General features: G+C 37.1%; 3 protein-coding genes across 3 annotated transcripts; 1 reads left to right on the top strand and 2 right to left on the bottom strand.

The window, feature by feature from the left end:
• Positions 1 to 4,522: 4,522 nt before the first annotated feature.
• LOC135679216 (probable serine/threonine-protein kinase PBL17) lies at positions 4,523 to 7,555 on the top strand. Its single transcript, XM_065192713.1, has 5 exons — positions 4,523 to 5,032; positions 5,428 to 5,563; positions 5,827 to 5,963; positions 6,443 to 6,566; positions 6,970 to 7,555. Exons 1-5 carry the CDS (start codon positions 4,640 to 4,642, stop codon positions 7,389 to 7,391), a joined length of 1,212 nt encoding a protein of 403 aa, XP_065048785.1. The 5' UTR covers positions 4,523 to 4,639; the 3' UTR covers positions 7,392 to 7,555.
• A 1,370-nt stretch (positions 7,556 to 8,925) lies between these two features.
• On the bottom strand, positions 8,926 to 9,744 carry LOC135679217 (large ribosomal subunit protein uL11-like). Its single transcript, XM_065192714.1, has one exon. It carries the CDS (start codon positions 9,675 to 9,677, stop codon positions 9,177 to 9,179), a length of 501 nt encoding a protein of 166 aa, XP_065048786.1. The 5' UTR covers positions 9,678 to 9,744; the 3' UTR covers positions 8,926 to 9,176.
• Positions 9,745 to 15,893: 6,149 nt separating this feature from the next.
• On the bottom strand, positions 15,894 to 16,964 carry LOC135679215 (protein SMALL AUXIN UP-REGULATED RNA 12-like). Its single transcript, XM_065192712.1, has one exon. The coding sequence runs from the start codon at positions 16,827 to 16,829 to the stop codon at positions 16,380 to 16,382; it is 450 nt and encodes a 149-aa protein (XP_065048784.1). The 5' UTR covers positions 16,830 to 16,964; the 3' UTR covers positions 15,894 to 16,379.
• Between the last annotated feature and the right edge of the window lie 435 nt (positions 16,965 to 17,399).

The following is a 17,399-nucleotide window of genomic DNA, read 5'->3' as shown; positions in this document are numbered from 1 at the left end:
GGCAACATATGTGCATAGTCACATGTGGGTAGAGGAGGTCACACGCAAGCGATGGTCGTCCACGGTGGCGATGACTATACCTCGCACAACAATAACAAAAAGAGAGTAACAATTAGGGTTTTTAATTAAAAGGATAGTTTTATCCCTTATAAATCAAATAATTTCAATATGTGTCCCTAAGTTTACTTTCCAATTATGCCATTAAAAAATTAAAAAAAAATTAATATAATCCTAATTAAAAAGTATAGTTTTACCTTTTAGAAATTAAAAATTCTTAACTCATATCCTTAATTATAAAATTAATTAATTTGATTTATTTTAATCAAATGCTTTGATCATGACTTTATTGTGATTATTTGATTAGATTTAGATTCGATTAATTAAGTCTTGATCAAATTCAAAGAAAAATTATTTTTTAATTATTTTTTTTATTTTAATCAATTTTAATCTTAATGAGCCTAATTGGGCGAATGGTTGACCCAAATGTATGAGTCCAATTTGAGTAGTCTCATTTTGGATCAGTCCAATTTAATAGGGTTAACCGGTATAAAGGTTCCATACAAAATTAAAAGTTATATAAATTATATTTTTTTTATGATTTTCTTATATGACATATTGATAATATTTTGCATATAATAAATAAAAAAATTATTATCCTTAGATATTTATTTGATCATTCACATGCATATGCTTGAAATTATAAAATAGTATTTATTTTCACATAAATATATTATTTATGTTTTATCATGATTATAGTTATCATATGAGTTTTTATGTTGATTAATGTTTGATAATTATTACAGTTATTATTTTTTATTATGATTGAACAATTTTAATATAAATTAGATTGAAATTTTTTTGTGAATATTATTTGTAACTCATATCCGTATATTTTATCTAATTGGTAGTTGCTAGATAAGCTTATGGTAAACTTATGGGATGTGAATTACAATAAAAATTTTATCATTTACAAGATATTTTAAATTATATTTTATATTATTGTATTGATCTTGTAATTATCAAAATAGCCTAGACCAATAACTTATAAAATTATATTAATAAACTAATCTTAAATTATATTAAAAAATAATATTCATAATGGCATACATAATTAAAAGATTTAAATAATTTTAAAAAAAAATTAATTCGAATAATTATATGATGAGAGAAAATGATACTATTTTTGATAACTTTATAGTTTATGGTTATATATCCAATGGTAGTAATAGTATTCCATAGGGATGATATCGGTTCTCTATAAGTATTTTTATATGTGAACATTAAATATCTTGATATTTTAGAAACAGAGATGATATTGATAGTTTAATATTTATTAAAAATCTCAAAGTATTAATATTATATTATTTTATTATAATGATACTTTCTTCCTTGTATATTGATAAATGTCCATATATTTTTTAGATTAAATTATTATAAATTGCTTGATCATATGTAATTTACATTGTGTGTATTAGACCTTAAGTAAACTAGTTGCAAGGATCACATACTTAATTATTGAAAAGTTACGTAGAATAAATAATTTATATAAATGATCCAAAAAGGTTTACAAGACTTGATTTTATGGTAATTGTTAATAATATTTAGAATTCATTATATTATATAAATAGTGTATTAAAATATTTTAAGATTAATTTAAATTTATTAATAAATCATTAGTTAATGTATTAATGAAAGAACCATTAAAATTCAGTTGGATAGAATTTGAGAAATTCAAGATTATATCCTTTCTTATAATTGGGTTTGTGAGTAACCCATAAAAGATATAGTGATGAATATATAAGTGAACATTATAATTGACTTTCTTATTTACGTAATTAAAGTTATTTATTTTTATTATCTTATATATATATATATATATATATATATATATATATAATGGTTGAATGTGTTAATATAATTATTTTGATAAGATAAATTACATAGGTCAGGACTATATTATAAAGGGTTAATAGTGTTATAGTACTAAGTATGATATCGATGAAATACAACTATTAAATCTTACATTGATAGTAAGATTTAATATGGTATTATGCTTATTGAACTTATTGAACTATTTCATAAAATTCATATGTATATGTAAAATAGTTTTTCAAAGTTTTAGAATCCAACTAAATAAAATTATTTTTAAATAAAATTTTATTTTATTTATTTTGATTTTAGTTTTTTTATATATTACTAATTAATGACTCAAATGGAAGAATATTATATTATATTACTATATCTAATTAGGTAAGATATATTATAAATTTGATTGGATTTTGACTATAATTATTGATGAATAAAAAAAAAGTTTAATTATAACAGTATTCCTTATGAGTTGATCTTGATCGGAGGGACTCATCTAATTACTTATCTCAACCCTCGTCTATAAATAGATAAACTTAAAAATAAAAAATATAATATACGGATATACGAATACATATATGAGATAAGGATACATGACTATCACATGAACTAACTAATATTAATGAAATATTACAAATCTTCTTCGATGTGTGATAATATATAGAGATGAGCAAACGAGTGTAATTCTCTTTGCATATCGATATTATTATAATCCGACAACAATATGTCCGTAGATCAAATAAAAAATTTCTGAACACTATGAAAAAATATATCATAAATTTAAATATAATATTATTAGATTTTAATTTTTAATATTGAATTTTTTATATAATAAAAACATTGTGTCGTGCTCTTCGCCGAGTATCAGCCGTAGCAACTTCTCGACCTCTCTGGTTGCGATCCATGTCGTTGTGATGCTCATAATGTCAATACAGAAGCAAACCTTGGACAGCGATCTCCGAGCTGGGGCGAAGAGACCGAGACAAGCGGCATTCCAAGAAGTGCTTTGGATTCTCCACCGTCGATGGCATCTCCTCTCAGAAGACGAAGAAGGCAATAAGATATCAATGTCATCCCTGATCGCATTCTGTGAAATAAGATGATAACTTATACGTCCCAGCAAAAAATATACACTGGGCGAGGCTCTTTCGTGGTGTCGTTGAATGTCTATGGGCATTGCCGTATTACGCGGTTGGATGCTTGCTTGGACAGCGGCTGATGTGATTACGCGTGGGTCCCACATAGAAAACGCAATCAGATGTACGGGTAAACGACATGCAGGTCCTCCGAAGGGGGGTGTTTATTACCAGGTTTTACCGTTTCCGGCGCCGACTCTTGCTCGTATCCTCCTCCTCCTCGAAATAAATACCAAACGAAACGAAACGAATCATATTTCCCGCTTCGCTCCTCTCCTCTATCCTCTCTTTCTCTCTCTCCCTTCCCAAAATCCTCGCGACCCGGAGAGCCTCTTTTGCCGCGGCGATTAGAAGGGACCGAATCGCCTCCGAGTTCCACCGTAACTGCCTTCGTCGACGCCGACGCCGCTGCAGCAGGGGATTTCCGGGGTTCGTCGAAGGCAGGCAATCGGATCAGGGGCTGGCGAATGGACCTACGGGGTTGAGGCTCTCTTTCTCTGTCCGCCCCCGGGGGAAGGAGGGAGCCGGGGGGGGGGGGGGGGGGGGGGGGGGGTGTATCATGGGGAGCTGCCTTAGCTCGATAGACCCCTATTCCCCTAACCAGGCCGGATCAGGTGATCTTCCCCTCTTTAATCACACATCAATTCCTTTTCGTTCTTAGTCCATCGTAGAATCTGAAACACGGCATTACGAACTTAGGTTGTGTGGTTAATGATTGCCTTTCATGTTAACTTGATAAGCTTTTGTTTACATTAATAGATGATATACTATTTAATATATATTTGATAGTTAAGATAGTAGCAAGATTTCTGTTCTCATTGTGGGTCAATTTACGAATAACTTGAATTCGTCAAGTAAAAACTCGATTATTCTATTGGAATACAAACAATATATATATGTATGTATGTATCAAATTAACATGAAAAGCAAATTCAAACTCAACTTGTTTGTTTGTATTCGAGCTACTATGGAGCCAGTTCGAGTTGATCCTGAACTAGCTAGTAATGAGAGGAGATATTTTGTTACTATCTTAACGATTCAATATGTAATGAATTTTTTATTGATATAAACCAAAGCTTATATGTTATCAAGTTAACATGAAAAGCAAGCATTAATCTCAATAATCTGCACACACAACCTAATTTGTAGTGTCATTCTACTTGAAGAAATCCCATGAACAATGGACATACAACCTAATTGGTAAGGGAGATTACTTAGTATTATAGGGATACAATACATAAACCCTTCAGCACAGCTATTCCGAGCTTTAATATGGTGATTACTGCTTTTCTAAAGGAGAAATAAAGAACATCATTTAGTCTAGTCAATCTCTATATATATGTTGTTAAGGTACGGATTATGGTGCAATATCTGGTAACAAATGTTGTATCTCTGGATAAATAAGTAACTTTTCTAAGTAGATGTGTTACATATGTATTGCTTCTGCAAGTCTGGTAGCTGTACTTCTTGTATCTACAACTACTTACATTTCACCATGAAAGACTGAATAAACAAAATGTTTCGTTACTTCATGGCCGACTCTTTGTAGTTATTATGTTATGAGCATCCTGAAGTTTAGGCTGTTCAGACTTGGATAGAATTCGATCAACGCTTCCAATTATTTAAAGGATTTTAGTATGAGTGGACTCAACGATGAACATATTTTTTTGCTGCAAATAGTTGTAACTGCAAGTACTAATCAACTGAAACCTTCCTCGGTTCAAATTGGTAATGCTTCTTTAGCATCAGCTCCTACCCGAGAACAGAATGTTGTGAGTTTGCCTGTGACAATCAAAGACGTGGAAGACTTCCGACAGATGCCTGGCTATGGCAATGTCCAAACATTTACATATGAAGAATTGAGGCTGGCTACCAAGAACTTTCGTCCAGATTTAGTACTTGGTGAGGGCGGGTTTGGCCTTGTCTACAAAGGTACTATAGATGATAATGTCAGGCCAGGTTTTGAGTACACTCAGGTTGCTGTTAAAAGGCTTAATCCAGATGGACACCAGGGAGACAAGGAATGGCTGGTAAATATCATTTCTTTCACTTCTCATGAACATTAATTCTATTTACTATCATTTCATGTATGCTTCAGCAATAGGGTCCCTGATAATTGATCCTCAAGTTTACTCCATGCTTGAGCATAGACTCTGCCACTACCATAGAGAAAATTTGAGCCGTCGCTCCACTTCTCAATTACCAATAGGAGTCCTTGGCAAATCATCATTTCATTTACTTGTAGCTGATAAAGTTTTTTCTCTGTCTGATCTTGAAAGAAAAAGTATATATATATATATATATATATATATATAGAGAGAGAGAGAGAGAGAGAGAGAGAGAGACAGTAAACCAATTTATATGATGAGTTTGAATGGTCTATTCAGAGGGTTTGTAGTTCATCAGCTTCTTCCTTGTTTGTCAGGCAGAAGTCAACTATCTTGGGCACTTCAGTCATGCAAACCTTGTCAAGCTTATTGGCTACTGCTGTGAGGATGAACATAGGCTTCTGGTTTATGAGTATATGACCTGTGGGAGCCTAGAATGTAAACTCTTCAAAAGTATGATGATGATCTCATATGCTCTTATATACATTTTCCGTCGTTAAGTTGATTTCTTTGTCTAATAGGAACCATGTTTGACTTGGCATGCTTTTGGTATTCACAAATTCACTTAGTTCTGAGAGAACAGTGACTATTAATTAGGTCAAGGATGAAACATATAGCTAAATGTCCTATTTTTAGATACTGAATGAATTTTCCCTAGTTCTCAAAGTCAGGACGAAGATAATTGACTATTGTATCATCTTAAACTTCATCGTCAGAGGGGTGCACTACCATGCCATGGTTGACTCGGATGAAGATAGCTCTGGATGCTGCAAATGGGCTTGCCTTTCTTCATGGAGCTGAAAGACCCATCATCTATCGTGATTTCAAGACATCAAACATCTTGCTTGATTCGGTTTGTCTTCTTCCACCCTCTCCTCTCTTAACCATGTTTCTCTGTTTACAGTTTTTGTTCTTGCAAAAGGAGCATAAAAAGGCCTTCATGTTTCGAGAATCTAACCAGTTAGCTCGTTATACAATTAAGCAAGCTTCGATTATAGTAAGTTGACAAGTCAGGTTTGTCTCTTGGTATAAGAATTCAAGTATCCAAAAAAGATGGTGCCACATCTAGAAACTGTATGTTCAATTTAAACTTGAAGCTATTCCTTTATGTTCTTATCAAAATTATTTTAAATTGATTTGTAACAGATGAATTAGTGAAGAAATGATAAATCTTACTTATGTACTGGAAATATGCAAAAGATTGTGATGGTGTTTGTGAGAACACAGTCAGTTTCTGTTTAATTAAAGACAACTGATCATAATGAAATAGTCATGCATTTCAACTCTGAAATGTGAGTTTTCAGATTATTTGAAGACCCTTTCTTTATGCAGGAGTATAATGGAAAGCTTTCCGACTTCGGCCTTGCGAAGGAGGGGCCTATGGGAGAGCAAACACATGTTTCCACCAGGGTGATGGGAACCTTTGGTTATGCAGCTCCCGAGTACATAATGACTGGTAATCAATAAATTGAGCTTGGCATTACCTTCCATTAATCCATACCATGTGGTATTTCGCTCTTTACATCTTAAACGCCATTCGTTTTGGCCATTCATTGCCAGTAAATTATGCATAGAGATTGCACATTATCTGTTTGTATGTCAAATGTTACACCGCAAAGGAAAATAGCAGAATGAAAATTAAAAATAATGTTAGTATTACAGTATAAACTATGGTAATAATTTTATTAAAATTTAATATAAATTGAACTCTTTTCCAAATGTTTTAACTCAATAAAAACATTTGTCGCGGCATCTCTCTTCATTTCATCTAATTTTCAGTTAATATTGTGTAATATCTTTCCTTCTAATTTACTATTTAGGATTTCGTATTATAATTTTCATTGATTGTGATTTGGCAGGCCATCTAACCGCGAGAAGCGACGTGTATGGGTTTGGAGTCGTGCTCTTGGAGCTGCTCGTCGGACGCAAAGCGTTGGACCGGAGCAGGCCAAGCCGAGAGCACAACCTGGTCGAGTGGGCTCGCCCTCTGCTCGTCCGTCGCAAGAGGCTGTTCAGCGTCATCGACCCCAGAATCGGAGGCCAGTATTACAATGCCAACGCGGAAAGGGTGGCGAGATTGGCCTACGACTGCCTGAACCAGAACCCCAAGGCGAGGCCGGCAATGAGCGAGGTGGTGGCCGTCCTCACAGCGGTGCTCCGCGACGAAGCAAGCCTTCCGCTGACGGGATCGGAGGCAGCAGTGACGCTGTACGAGGCTCCCAAGGAAGACGCGCACAGCCCTTCGGTGGGGATGAAGGGAGACGCCGCGGAGCGCTCGTGAAAGCGACAGACTTCCAATGGGATGCAGGAGCAGCAAAAACAAACATAATAGAGTTTGTTCTTTATCATTAGTTAAGTTCCGATAAATACTTCTCTTATGAGTTCCCCGTATTCACATTTTATTCTACCACCACTAACCACTAAGATACTCGGAAATAAGCTAGAAAAAACAAATTGAGGCACTAAACTCCTCCGATTGATTAATCGATGCAATGTAAATAAAGATTTAGATGACACTGGTGGACTGCTAACTACATAAAAACATAAAAGGGTTGAGAAGCACATAAAGTGAGATGGAAACCCTCCCGAGTGTAAACTCATCACCTTTCAAGTGCTCTCGATCGGTTTCAAGAACAAGAGCTTTCTAACATTTTCTATGCAAGCATGACAGCGTCGCTTGAACAAATGACGCACATCATTCTGCTAATTGAATAATGAGCAAATGACACACATCATTCTTGAGTTCTCGTCTGGTTGAAGAAAAATTACCAGGACAAAAAACATTACGGGACGCGTAAACTTTGAGAGAGAAAAGATCATTATCATTGGCCCAATCCATCGTTGTTCATAGAACACAAAGAAAAAAACCTATTTCTTTTTTTCCTCCGGATCAAAGAACAGTATGATAACAACACACAGAATCATTGACTTACTACATCTGTATGTCATGTGTCTGCCATGTACATATTTGTATACGTGTAAGCAAAGGTAGTGTGGAATTCGCACACTGGATCAATTCAATTGACAGTGGGTGGAAAGCCAAAGTGCTTGAGAGTAGAACAAAAGCAAGCACATACAGCAAGGGAGATATAATGAATCTGTTGCAAATTGAAACAACATGTTGCAAGGGAAATAGAAAAGATATGTGAATAAGAAGTCCTTGACAACACCAAAGAGTTATGAAAGAAGTGAGCTAGTTAACATTGCTGATAATTTGCTAGAGAAAAGAAGGTGATTTCTTTCGGAGTCACGAACAAGGATCACTTTTGCAATTGACCAAGATCTAACAGATAATAAAAAGATCAGTGAGAGTTCTCCTCAATTCCTCAATACAAAGCTATAACCGGAAAGATAAAGGGACAGCATAAATCTGAGACACACCACAGTTTGATCTCACTAATTCATCTAACCAATATCAGTTCAACTTTTGATTTTGCATGAAAGCACTAATAGATCCAATTTTTGTTAAGCAAGAAGCTTTTCCATCCATCATATTGTAGGCAAGATGTTATGCATCTTTCGCACATGCTTGGCATTAGAATAGCTCAAATCCATTGATAGAACAAGTAACAACATCATGTTAGCTAAAGAGTATTGTCTGATACAAAATTCTAATATCAGATTTTGCATGAAAGCACTAAATAGATCCAATTTTCGTTAAGCAAGAAGCTTTTCCATCCATCATATTGTGGGCAAGATGTTATGCATCTTTCACACATGCTTGGCATTAGAATAGCTCAAAAACATCATGTTAGCTAAAGAGCAATGTCTGTTACAAAATTCTAATATCACAAAGCAATCATTAACAAACAGCATTGAGTATGTTATAGATTTATAGATTCAAGCGAAGTGGCAAACATAAGCATATTGTGATTTGCTAAAAAATGGCATTTTGATTGCAAACATAGCCGTAATGTTTTCATACTTAACCAGATCAAGACTCGATCAAGCTAATATAGTGCATCTAAACTACATGCAGAAATCTTGAAGTCTCATAAACGAGCAATATAAAGATGACAAGCATCAATTCAAAGGATACTGACCCGAATGCGAAGATAATTAAGGCTTACTCGAGCGGCACCTCGACGTCGCCATCGGAGATCTCCTGCTGGAGATCCTTGGGATCCTTCCCGTCGACGGTGCAGCCGACAGAGACGCAGGTGCCGAGGATCTCCTTGACGGTGCCGCTGAGGTCCTTGGCCATGGACCGGGGACTCATGACCCTGGCGATCTCGACGACGTCATCGAGGGAGATGTTTCCGTTGTGCTTGATGTTTTTGGTTTTCTTGCGGTCGCGCTCCGGCTCCTTGAGGGCCTTGATGACGAGGGCGGCGGCGGAGGGGACGACGGTGACCTTGGCCTGCCGGTTCTGGACCGTGAGTTTGACGGTGACGCGGAGGCCCTTCCAGTCCTTGGCCGTCTCTTTGGCGATGTCCTCTCCGATCTTCTTCGGGGACAGCCCCAGGGGACCAATTTTTGGCGCGAGAGAACTCGCCGCGCCGACCTCGCCTCCTGTAACCCGCACGTAGACGTCGACGACCTGGGTCGGATCGAACTTGGGCGGCATCTCGACGGCGGCGACGGCAGAGAACCTGAGCTTTGGTGCTAGGGTTTTTGCGGAGAATGAGACAGCGGCGACACCAAAGACATATATATTCTCTCATCCTTGGACCGGTTCGTATCGACTGTTTCCGAACCCGGTTCAACTCTATATAACAGTCACCCGTCCAGGTTGATTGATACATGGCTCAACCAATCATCAACTTGGAATGTCATGAATGACCATTCCATCTTTGAGTCAAAACGACGAGCCATGCATTTATATTGCACGACGACACGAGAGGCTTTTATCGAACCGTCGTATAATTGATTGGTGGCGCAATTGCCAAGCATCGGGTAACGGATCAAGATCCGCCTATGCTTTAAATCCGAATACCATATGAATCCGAAATATCGACCCATATCCAACATTTCAATTATTTTACAGGCTTAAACGACTTCATTTCTGCATATTGTATGTACTATCGCAGACTGGAATCAGAACTCCAAATATCAATTGCTTTTGGTAACTTGGAGTTCCACACAACCGCGCCCTGCGCCCGTCCCCTCGTGCCCTCGACCTTCACGGTGACATTTAAACAAACAACATAGGCACAAGCCATAACAGGAACGATCATCTTCTGACTTGGCGTGTTGCTGATCATTGAATGTTTGATTGGGAGTTGGCCTCCTTATTTTTCTGGTTGGTGATTTCATCGGAATGATCTGAAGGCTTACATCAAACCAACACCGCAAGAACTCATCGATCGTGCATACGAGAGATTTACCCCTTGTCGAATGTGCTCTGGGTGTTCAATCAAATACCTGCGTAGTAAAAATTCTGTCAATGATATCGTGCCACAATTAAAGATAAGAAGTATATAATGATATGACAAATTATGGACCCTAGGCATGTTATCACATCCCACACGTAAAGTCAGAACCCGTAGCAAAATGTCACATGTCATGACATCTCACACGCCTCATTCCGATAAATCCAGGACGTCATCACCCTCGCACGCAAGGTCAGAGCCCATGTGTGCTGAGACGCTGTCCGACACATCGATCACCTCGAACCGCGTATGATCCACCCTCATGCCATAATATAAGAACTCTTCGTGGATACCCACGGGAAGGAGGAAGAAAAACATTCAACTAACTTGCTCGTCGGAGGGGCTACGGTCGGGGATCACCCGACGAAGGCCTTTTTCTGCAAGAAAGCGGCCACCCACGATTCACGGGCGCCCCAACCTCGAAAGTCGTCGATCGACGACCCCACAGGCGAGTCATTGACTGTTCAGCTCCTAGGCTGAGAAGCACTGACCAAGAACTTGACACCGAGAGTCAATCGACGTCTCGGCGTCTAGTTCAACCAACGGGACACTCTCGACATCGACCCGTGGACCAAGCCGTGCTGACCAATGAGCCACGGCACATTCATTCACAAACATATAACAAGTATAAAAAGGATAGAAAAGACCATAATCTTGCATCAACAATGTAAATAAGTAACAGTGGTTGTTAATACATTCGACATGATTTATGATAAATTATAAATCATATTTTTATGTGAAAAATAAATATTAATTCATAATTTTAAATATATACATATGAATAATCAAATAAATATCTAGGAATAATAATTAATTTTTTAATTATCACATGTAAATTTTTATCAATATATCATATGAGAAAATTATTTAAAATCATAAATTTATAGTTTTTCTTTAAAATCTATATGAAACTTTAAATTAGGCCAATTAACCCTATTTATTTAAGCAAGCAAGTAATTGGACTAATCAAATTGGGCTCATAAGTTTAAGCTAACCATTCTGATTAGACGAGTCAAAATTAAAATTGATCAAAATTTGACTTTTTTTTAATTTGATTAGGAGTTAATTGATTAAGTCTAGACCTGGTCAAGCAGTCAAAATATAGTTATAATTAAGTTCATTCAAAATATTTTATTAAAATAAATAATTAGTTAATTTTATAATTGAGGACATAATTTAGAAATTTTAAATTTCTAAAGGGTAAATCTATAATTTTAACATAGCATGTAAAATAAATATTTTTGATTTCTAAAGCATAGAATTATCAAAAGAACATATATTAGAATTAAATAAATCTATAAGGGTAAAACTATAATTTCAATTAGAAATACTAAATGTCACTCTTTTTTTGTGGTTGCTGTGCGAGGCATGATCGCCATCATAATATGTAGCTATCGTCTACCTATGACCTCCTCGCCTACACATGGCTATGCGTGCATGCGACCCAATGATCTCTACGATCGTTACACGTTATGCATATACATGCCACCCAACGACTCTACTGGCCTTCAACATCTAGTGACATTGGTCATAGCCAACAGATGTTGCGTAGTGACATACTACAACTGTCGTAGTCATTATAGACAATGGTGGAGTTGTTGCAACTATCGCATGCAACGATAATGTGCAACCACTACAACCATCACGAGTAATGATGATGCTATAATTGTCGCATATAATGACATTGTGTAGCTGTCGTAGGGTTGCCAGACCCCATAGTGCTAAGTACACAATCGCTACCCACGATTGGGCAAGCTAGCAACCACTTGAGGTCGTTACCCTCAATAACACTATTGCCGACAATAAGTATTGATAGTAGTATGTTGATCAAGCACGAGAAACTTTATATCGCTTGTAAGCACAGGCCTTATAGGCGATATGATAGACTAGATAGAAAAGCAAATTAGTAATATAGACAAATTATTCATACATCGTAAATAAAAATTGATTAATACATTTTCACAGAGGTGCTAAAAAAATTAGATCTAAAGTATTTGATTTCATGATTTAATATCAATTGTAAACTTAAAAATCATGTTTATGCTATTATTATATGAAAAACTTTGATGTTAAAATATAAAATTAAATAACAATAGATCTAAACTTATGATGCGTAGGTTTCGTTGATTTTCATAAAATCTTTTCAAATCTACAAGCACACCATTATCAAATCTAAAAGCTATAATAATGTCGATCTGCAAGAAAAATTAGACTCGTCTTTTTCTCTTTAAATATCGACCGCTATGACCAATGAATTTAGAGATAAAGGAAATATGATAGAAGATCTGTAATCTCTTATTAATCGGTTCACGTGATTAAAAGGAGATAAGAGAATATATATAATTTCTCAATAATATCACGTATTAACATATCTACGTATCCATATATCCACGTATCCAATTATTCGTATTAAGTTTCTATAAAGTTTTATCCTTTTATAGGCAAGAACAGGGGATCTATGATAAGTAGTTATAAAAATTTATCATGTTAAAGTCATTTTGTAAGGAATTCTATTATATTTGGACTTCCATTCTATTAATCGATAATCGTAATCAGAATCTAATCATATCCTATATATATTTTTAGAATCTAATCATATCCTATATATATCTTTAGAAGATCATGTAAGCTAAAACCTATAAAATTTAGCTTGCTGATTTGGTAAGTAACAAAAATCCATTTTAGCAAGTATTGTTCGGAGGGAGAGCAAGATCAATTAAAGATAAAGAATTAGTATGAAAAGAATCTTTATGAATAAGGGTTTGATTGTTTTTATTAAGTATAACGTCAGAATCTTGATGAGGGAAAAGATAGAGGAAAAATATTTTGAACACTTTTACAATTTTCTTTAGAAAATTTAGGGTGTTCATTACGATGTTCGATATAATACTTTTATATTTTTTTTAATAATTTTGTTAGTAGATCTAAAAAGTTTAACAAAAATACTTCTTTGATATATATGTATATAATTTATATGTAAGGATATACAAAGAATCTTTACTTAGTTTGAGTTAAGAGATGATTTTATTTCTTATATTTGATTATCACTCATAGTAAACGAATGGGGTCTTTCTCTACGAACACAGACAAGAAGTATGAATCATATAAATTTTGCATCGGCTTCTTTCAATTTCTGTTTTATTGTTTTTTTTTTGTGGTGGTGGTTTACTGGTCTTTCTCTCACAACACTATGAACCTTCAATGCAGAAGAAGAAGAATGAATTCTGGTGGTTTACTGGTCTTTCTCTCATAACACTATGAACCTTCAATGTAGAAAGAACAAGAATGAACTCGAGTGGAACATCACAATGCTAGCAATACACATGTTGATGTTGAAAGCACAGCCAGCATTGCAGATCTATAATTGCGACATCCTTACCAATGGGGATGCTAAAGGTTAGATTTCTACTGCCGTATTCAACCATCATTTACTTCACACAGTAAACGTAAATGTCTCACTGTAATCAGGTTAAGGAACACATCCTTTGCAGTCCCTTCACGTGCCAGCTTGAAGCCACGCTGCGCAGCGACAAGAGCTCTCCGCATTATTCTAAGTATACCTCTGAACACATCAGAGAACACAGCACGCCTTGCTGCTTTTGATCTAAATGTAACATGTTATTACCTGTTGAAACACTAGCAGGGCTCGGCCTTTTGGTTTCTGCTGCACATCTGACACACCACCGACCGAAATCAAAAGGCCTAACTGTAATGGCAGCCAGTTTTGTCCCATTACTTGCCATTTCTGTGGAGTTTCTCACTGCTCAGAAGACGAACATTAATGAGTCCTATATAGGAAATCACAATCCTTTTGCCAATTTTGCTGGAAGCTTAAATACAGAGAGAATGCAAACTCACAGCAGGGTAGAAGGTCAGCTTTAGAAACATAATGATGAAGACAACATGTTTTCCAAGATATGATTGGTTGTACCATATGCTGTGACAGGAAATGTGATGCCCAAAGGACTTCAAAAGAATGATGAGCAAATGCAGAAAACATAGCACAGTAATTTATCTGGAGATAAATTGGTTTATACAGTAGTAAAATTCTCACAGTTCTCACCATTAGGTCCTTCCTGCTGTAGATGAGCTATTGTAAATATATTGCAGCTTACAGTCACATAAGTAGTTTTCATCAAAGAGCACAGATCCAATCAATATATAGTGTTGGATTTGATACAGTTCATTCCTGATCAGGTGTTGCACACATTCCCATTAGTATCCTGCATAGGTGTTGTACAAGAGAGGATCCAACCTCTGAATTTGCCTGCACAATAGAATCTATATCGAATGTAAATTTCAGAATAGCTGACTAAGCTTTGCGTGCCTAGAGTAAGAAAAACACTTGAATCTTCTTTAGGGAATAGCGATGCCTATATTTCATATTTCTGGGATACCAACACTTTCTCATATACTTTCCCAGTTGCATATGCCACCACCACATGGTTCATGCAGATCAATAAGATCATACAAATATCCCTTCAGTACAAAATAATCAAAATACCTTATAGTAAAGTTGGAGGAGAACCAGTGAAGCTGTGAGGAATATTACTCCTGAAAATAAACATGTTGTTAGTATTGAGATGATCCTAATCATGAAACACATCTATAAAGTACAGAAGCTTTTCTTGGTGTCAACCAAAAGGAGCCTTTTAATGACTTCTGTGGACTTGAAGTGGACCCTAATCAACATTGCCAGTGAATGATGGAAAGGTAGTGTGCCACTTACCTTGCTCTGGAAACTAAAGAACACCAGCATAAACACAACAAAGCAGTGCCTAACCTTGTCATTTTTTTCTTGGTGAAAGTCTAAAGAAACCTCTGGAGAAGCTATTTCTTTTATGGGGCATATCAGTAACATGAGACTAGGACATCAGTTCTTCCTAGAGTTCAGTAGATCTACTTGCACATGGAAGCAGCTGACAAGTAAGAAGGTAATGAATGGTAAAAGAATCAGGTAAGGCCATCAACTTACCATGAAGTCCAAAAGAAAGATGCTGAATCCCTCGTGATTGCTGCCTTTCAACTGAGCCATTTTTCACTTTTTGTGTACATATCAAAGGGGCAGATATTGCTTTGTTGATGCTAGTCTTGTTATCATCTCCTCAGTATCCTGATGCAAGTTGGGTAAAAGGCCAAGCAACCACCAAGCTTGGAGATGCTGACAACCACCATTGCAAGTGTGAGACACTGATGAGAATCTTTGCACACTGTAATCCTAGGACAAAAAATGAAAGTGAATAAAGTAGTGATCCAGTACTAAGGAAACACAATTATGTGCTGTAATCATATTCCACAATTCTGTGAGAAGAATAATGAGCATTGACAAGAAAACACAAGAGATGAAACAAAAGTAGGAAAGAGTGACAAGTTGATCCATAACTAAAGAAACACAATTATTTGCAATCAGATTATGCACCAAATGTTGTTGACATCTTCCACAATTATGTAAGACATATTTGATGTGCAACTTGTGATGAGAAATGAACAGTAACAGAAGAAGAAAGCAAATCTTGTGTTCCTAAAATTACACAGCAAGAAGAAGGTAACCATTCAAACACAATCTTCATAGCATTGACCGTCGGGAAGAAGGTGGCCACTCAAACACTTGAGAGAGCATAAATCAGCAGTCAAAAATTCAAGTGTTTTTTTCCTTGAATTCAACTGACATCATGCTTCATCGTCAACATCATCATCTGAAACCTCGAAAACCCTCAGAACCCTAAAAATTAGAAGTGAAGAGACAAGAGGAAGAGGAGGAGGTTTACTTAAACGCTCACATCTCAATTCAACCCCGATGTTTAGGATCTCATGGATGGATCTACACTCCTCCCTTCCTTTTTCTTTCCTCTCATAACATTTCCCCTGTACAAGGAAAAGAAGACCGAAAGCAAGACTCAAGCTCTAGTCTTGGGGAGCAACGGAGAGAAGGCATTGTAGGAGGCGGCTTCTCTGCAGGCGGCGGAGGCGTCGCCGTGGCGGGCGAAGAGGGCAAGGAGGGCGTCGAGGCCGAGCGACCCGAACCGGCCCTGGTCCCGGCCGAGCGCGTCCAACACCCAGCGAAAGAAGACCGGGTCGCAGGGGATGGCCAGGCCGCCAGCCGGCTGGAACCCGTACTCCTCCTCCGCCCTATCCAGCAGCGCTGCGAAGACCGGCAGATTCAAGAACCGGGCCGGCACCACGAACCGCCGCCGCTCCGGTCCGACATACACCGCCACGGACCCTGCCCGGACGCCGGTCCTTCCCCACGACCACCGGCCAAAGCTGATGGCCCGCCACCGGCGCATCACCTGCTTCAGCTGCACGATCTGCCGTATCCTCCCCAGTTTCTTGTTGGCCGTGCACATTCTCGTTCTTCCTTCACTACATACAACAAGAAATAGCGGTGTTCTGCTTACTTTGGCATGAGAATGAGAGAGAGAGAGAGAGAGAGAGAGAGAGAGAGAGAGAGCTTGGATGATGGAGATGAAGGAAACCCTGAGGAATTCCGGGAGACTTTATAGCGGAAGAAAAAGGTGGGTTTTCTATGCCATAGAACAGGTGTTTGAAGGCTGTGAAGGGAATTAAAGAAGGATCTTCCCGGTCGCCATGCATCTCGCAGACGGACTGATTCACCCTGAAATTTGTCAGGGTCCGCCACAGCGGTAATTTAGTCCATTTCGTAGGATCCAAACCCGAAATGTCACTGAGAACAGTACGTACTCGACCCGCACCCGACGACCCAACGGAAGTAACTTTTAGGATTTGGATCCGTGTTAACGGATTGAACTCGAATCCGATAAGTGAATTATCAAGGAACGACCGACATACTACGTTTTGTGTCGGCCGTTAAGGCGATCATCCCATTTAGAAATAGCAGTGTTCTAATAAATACATATTATACTAAGCTCTAAAATTAATCACTAATTGACTAGTAC

The sequence above is a fragment of the Musa acuminata genome, chromosome BXJ1-7 (assembly GCF_036884655.1).
Source record: "Musa acuminata AAA Group cultivar baxijiao chromosome BXJ1-7, Cavendish_Baxijiao_AAA, whole genome shotgun sequence".
Taxonomy (NCBI): domain Eukaryota; kingdom Viridiplantae; phylum Streptophyta; class Magnoliopsida; order Zingiberales; family Musaceae; genus Musa; species Musa acuminata.
This window is presented reverse-complemented; position numbering and strand designations above follow the sequence as displayed.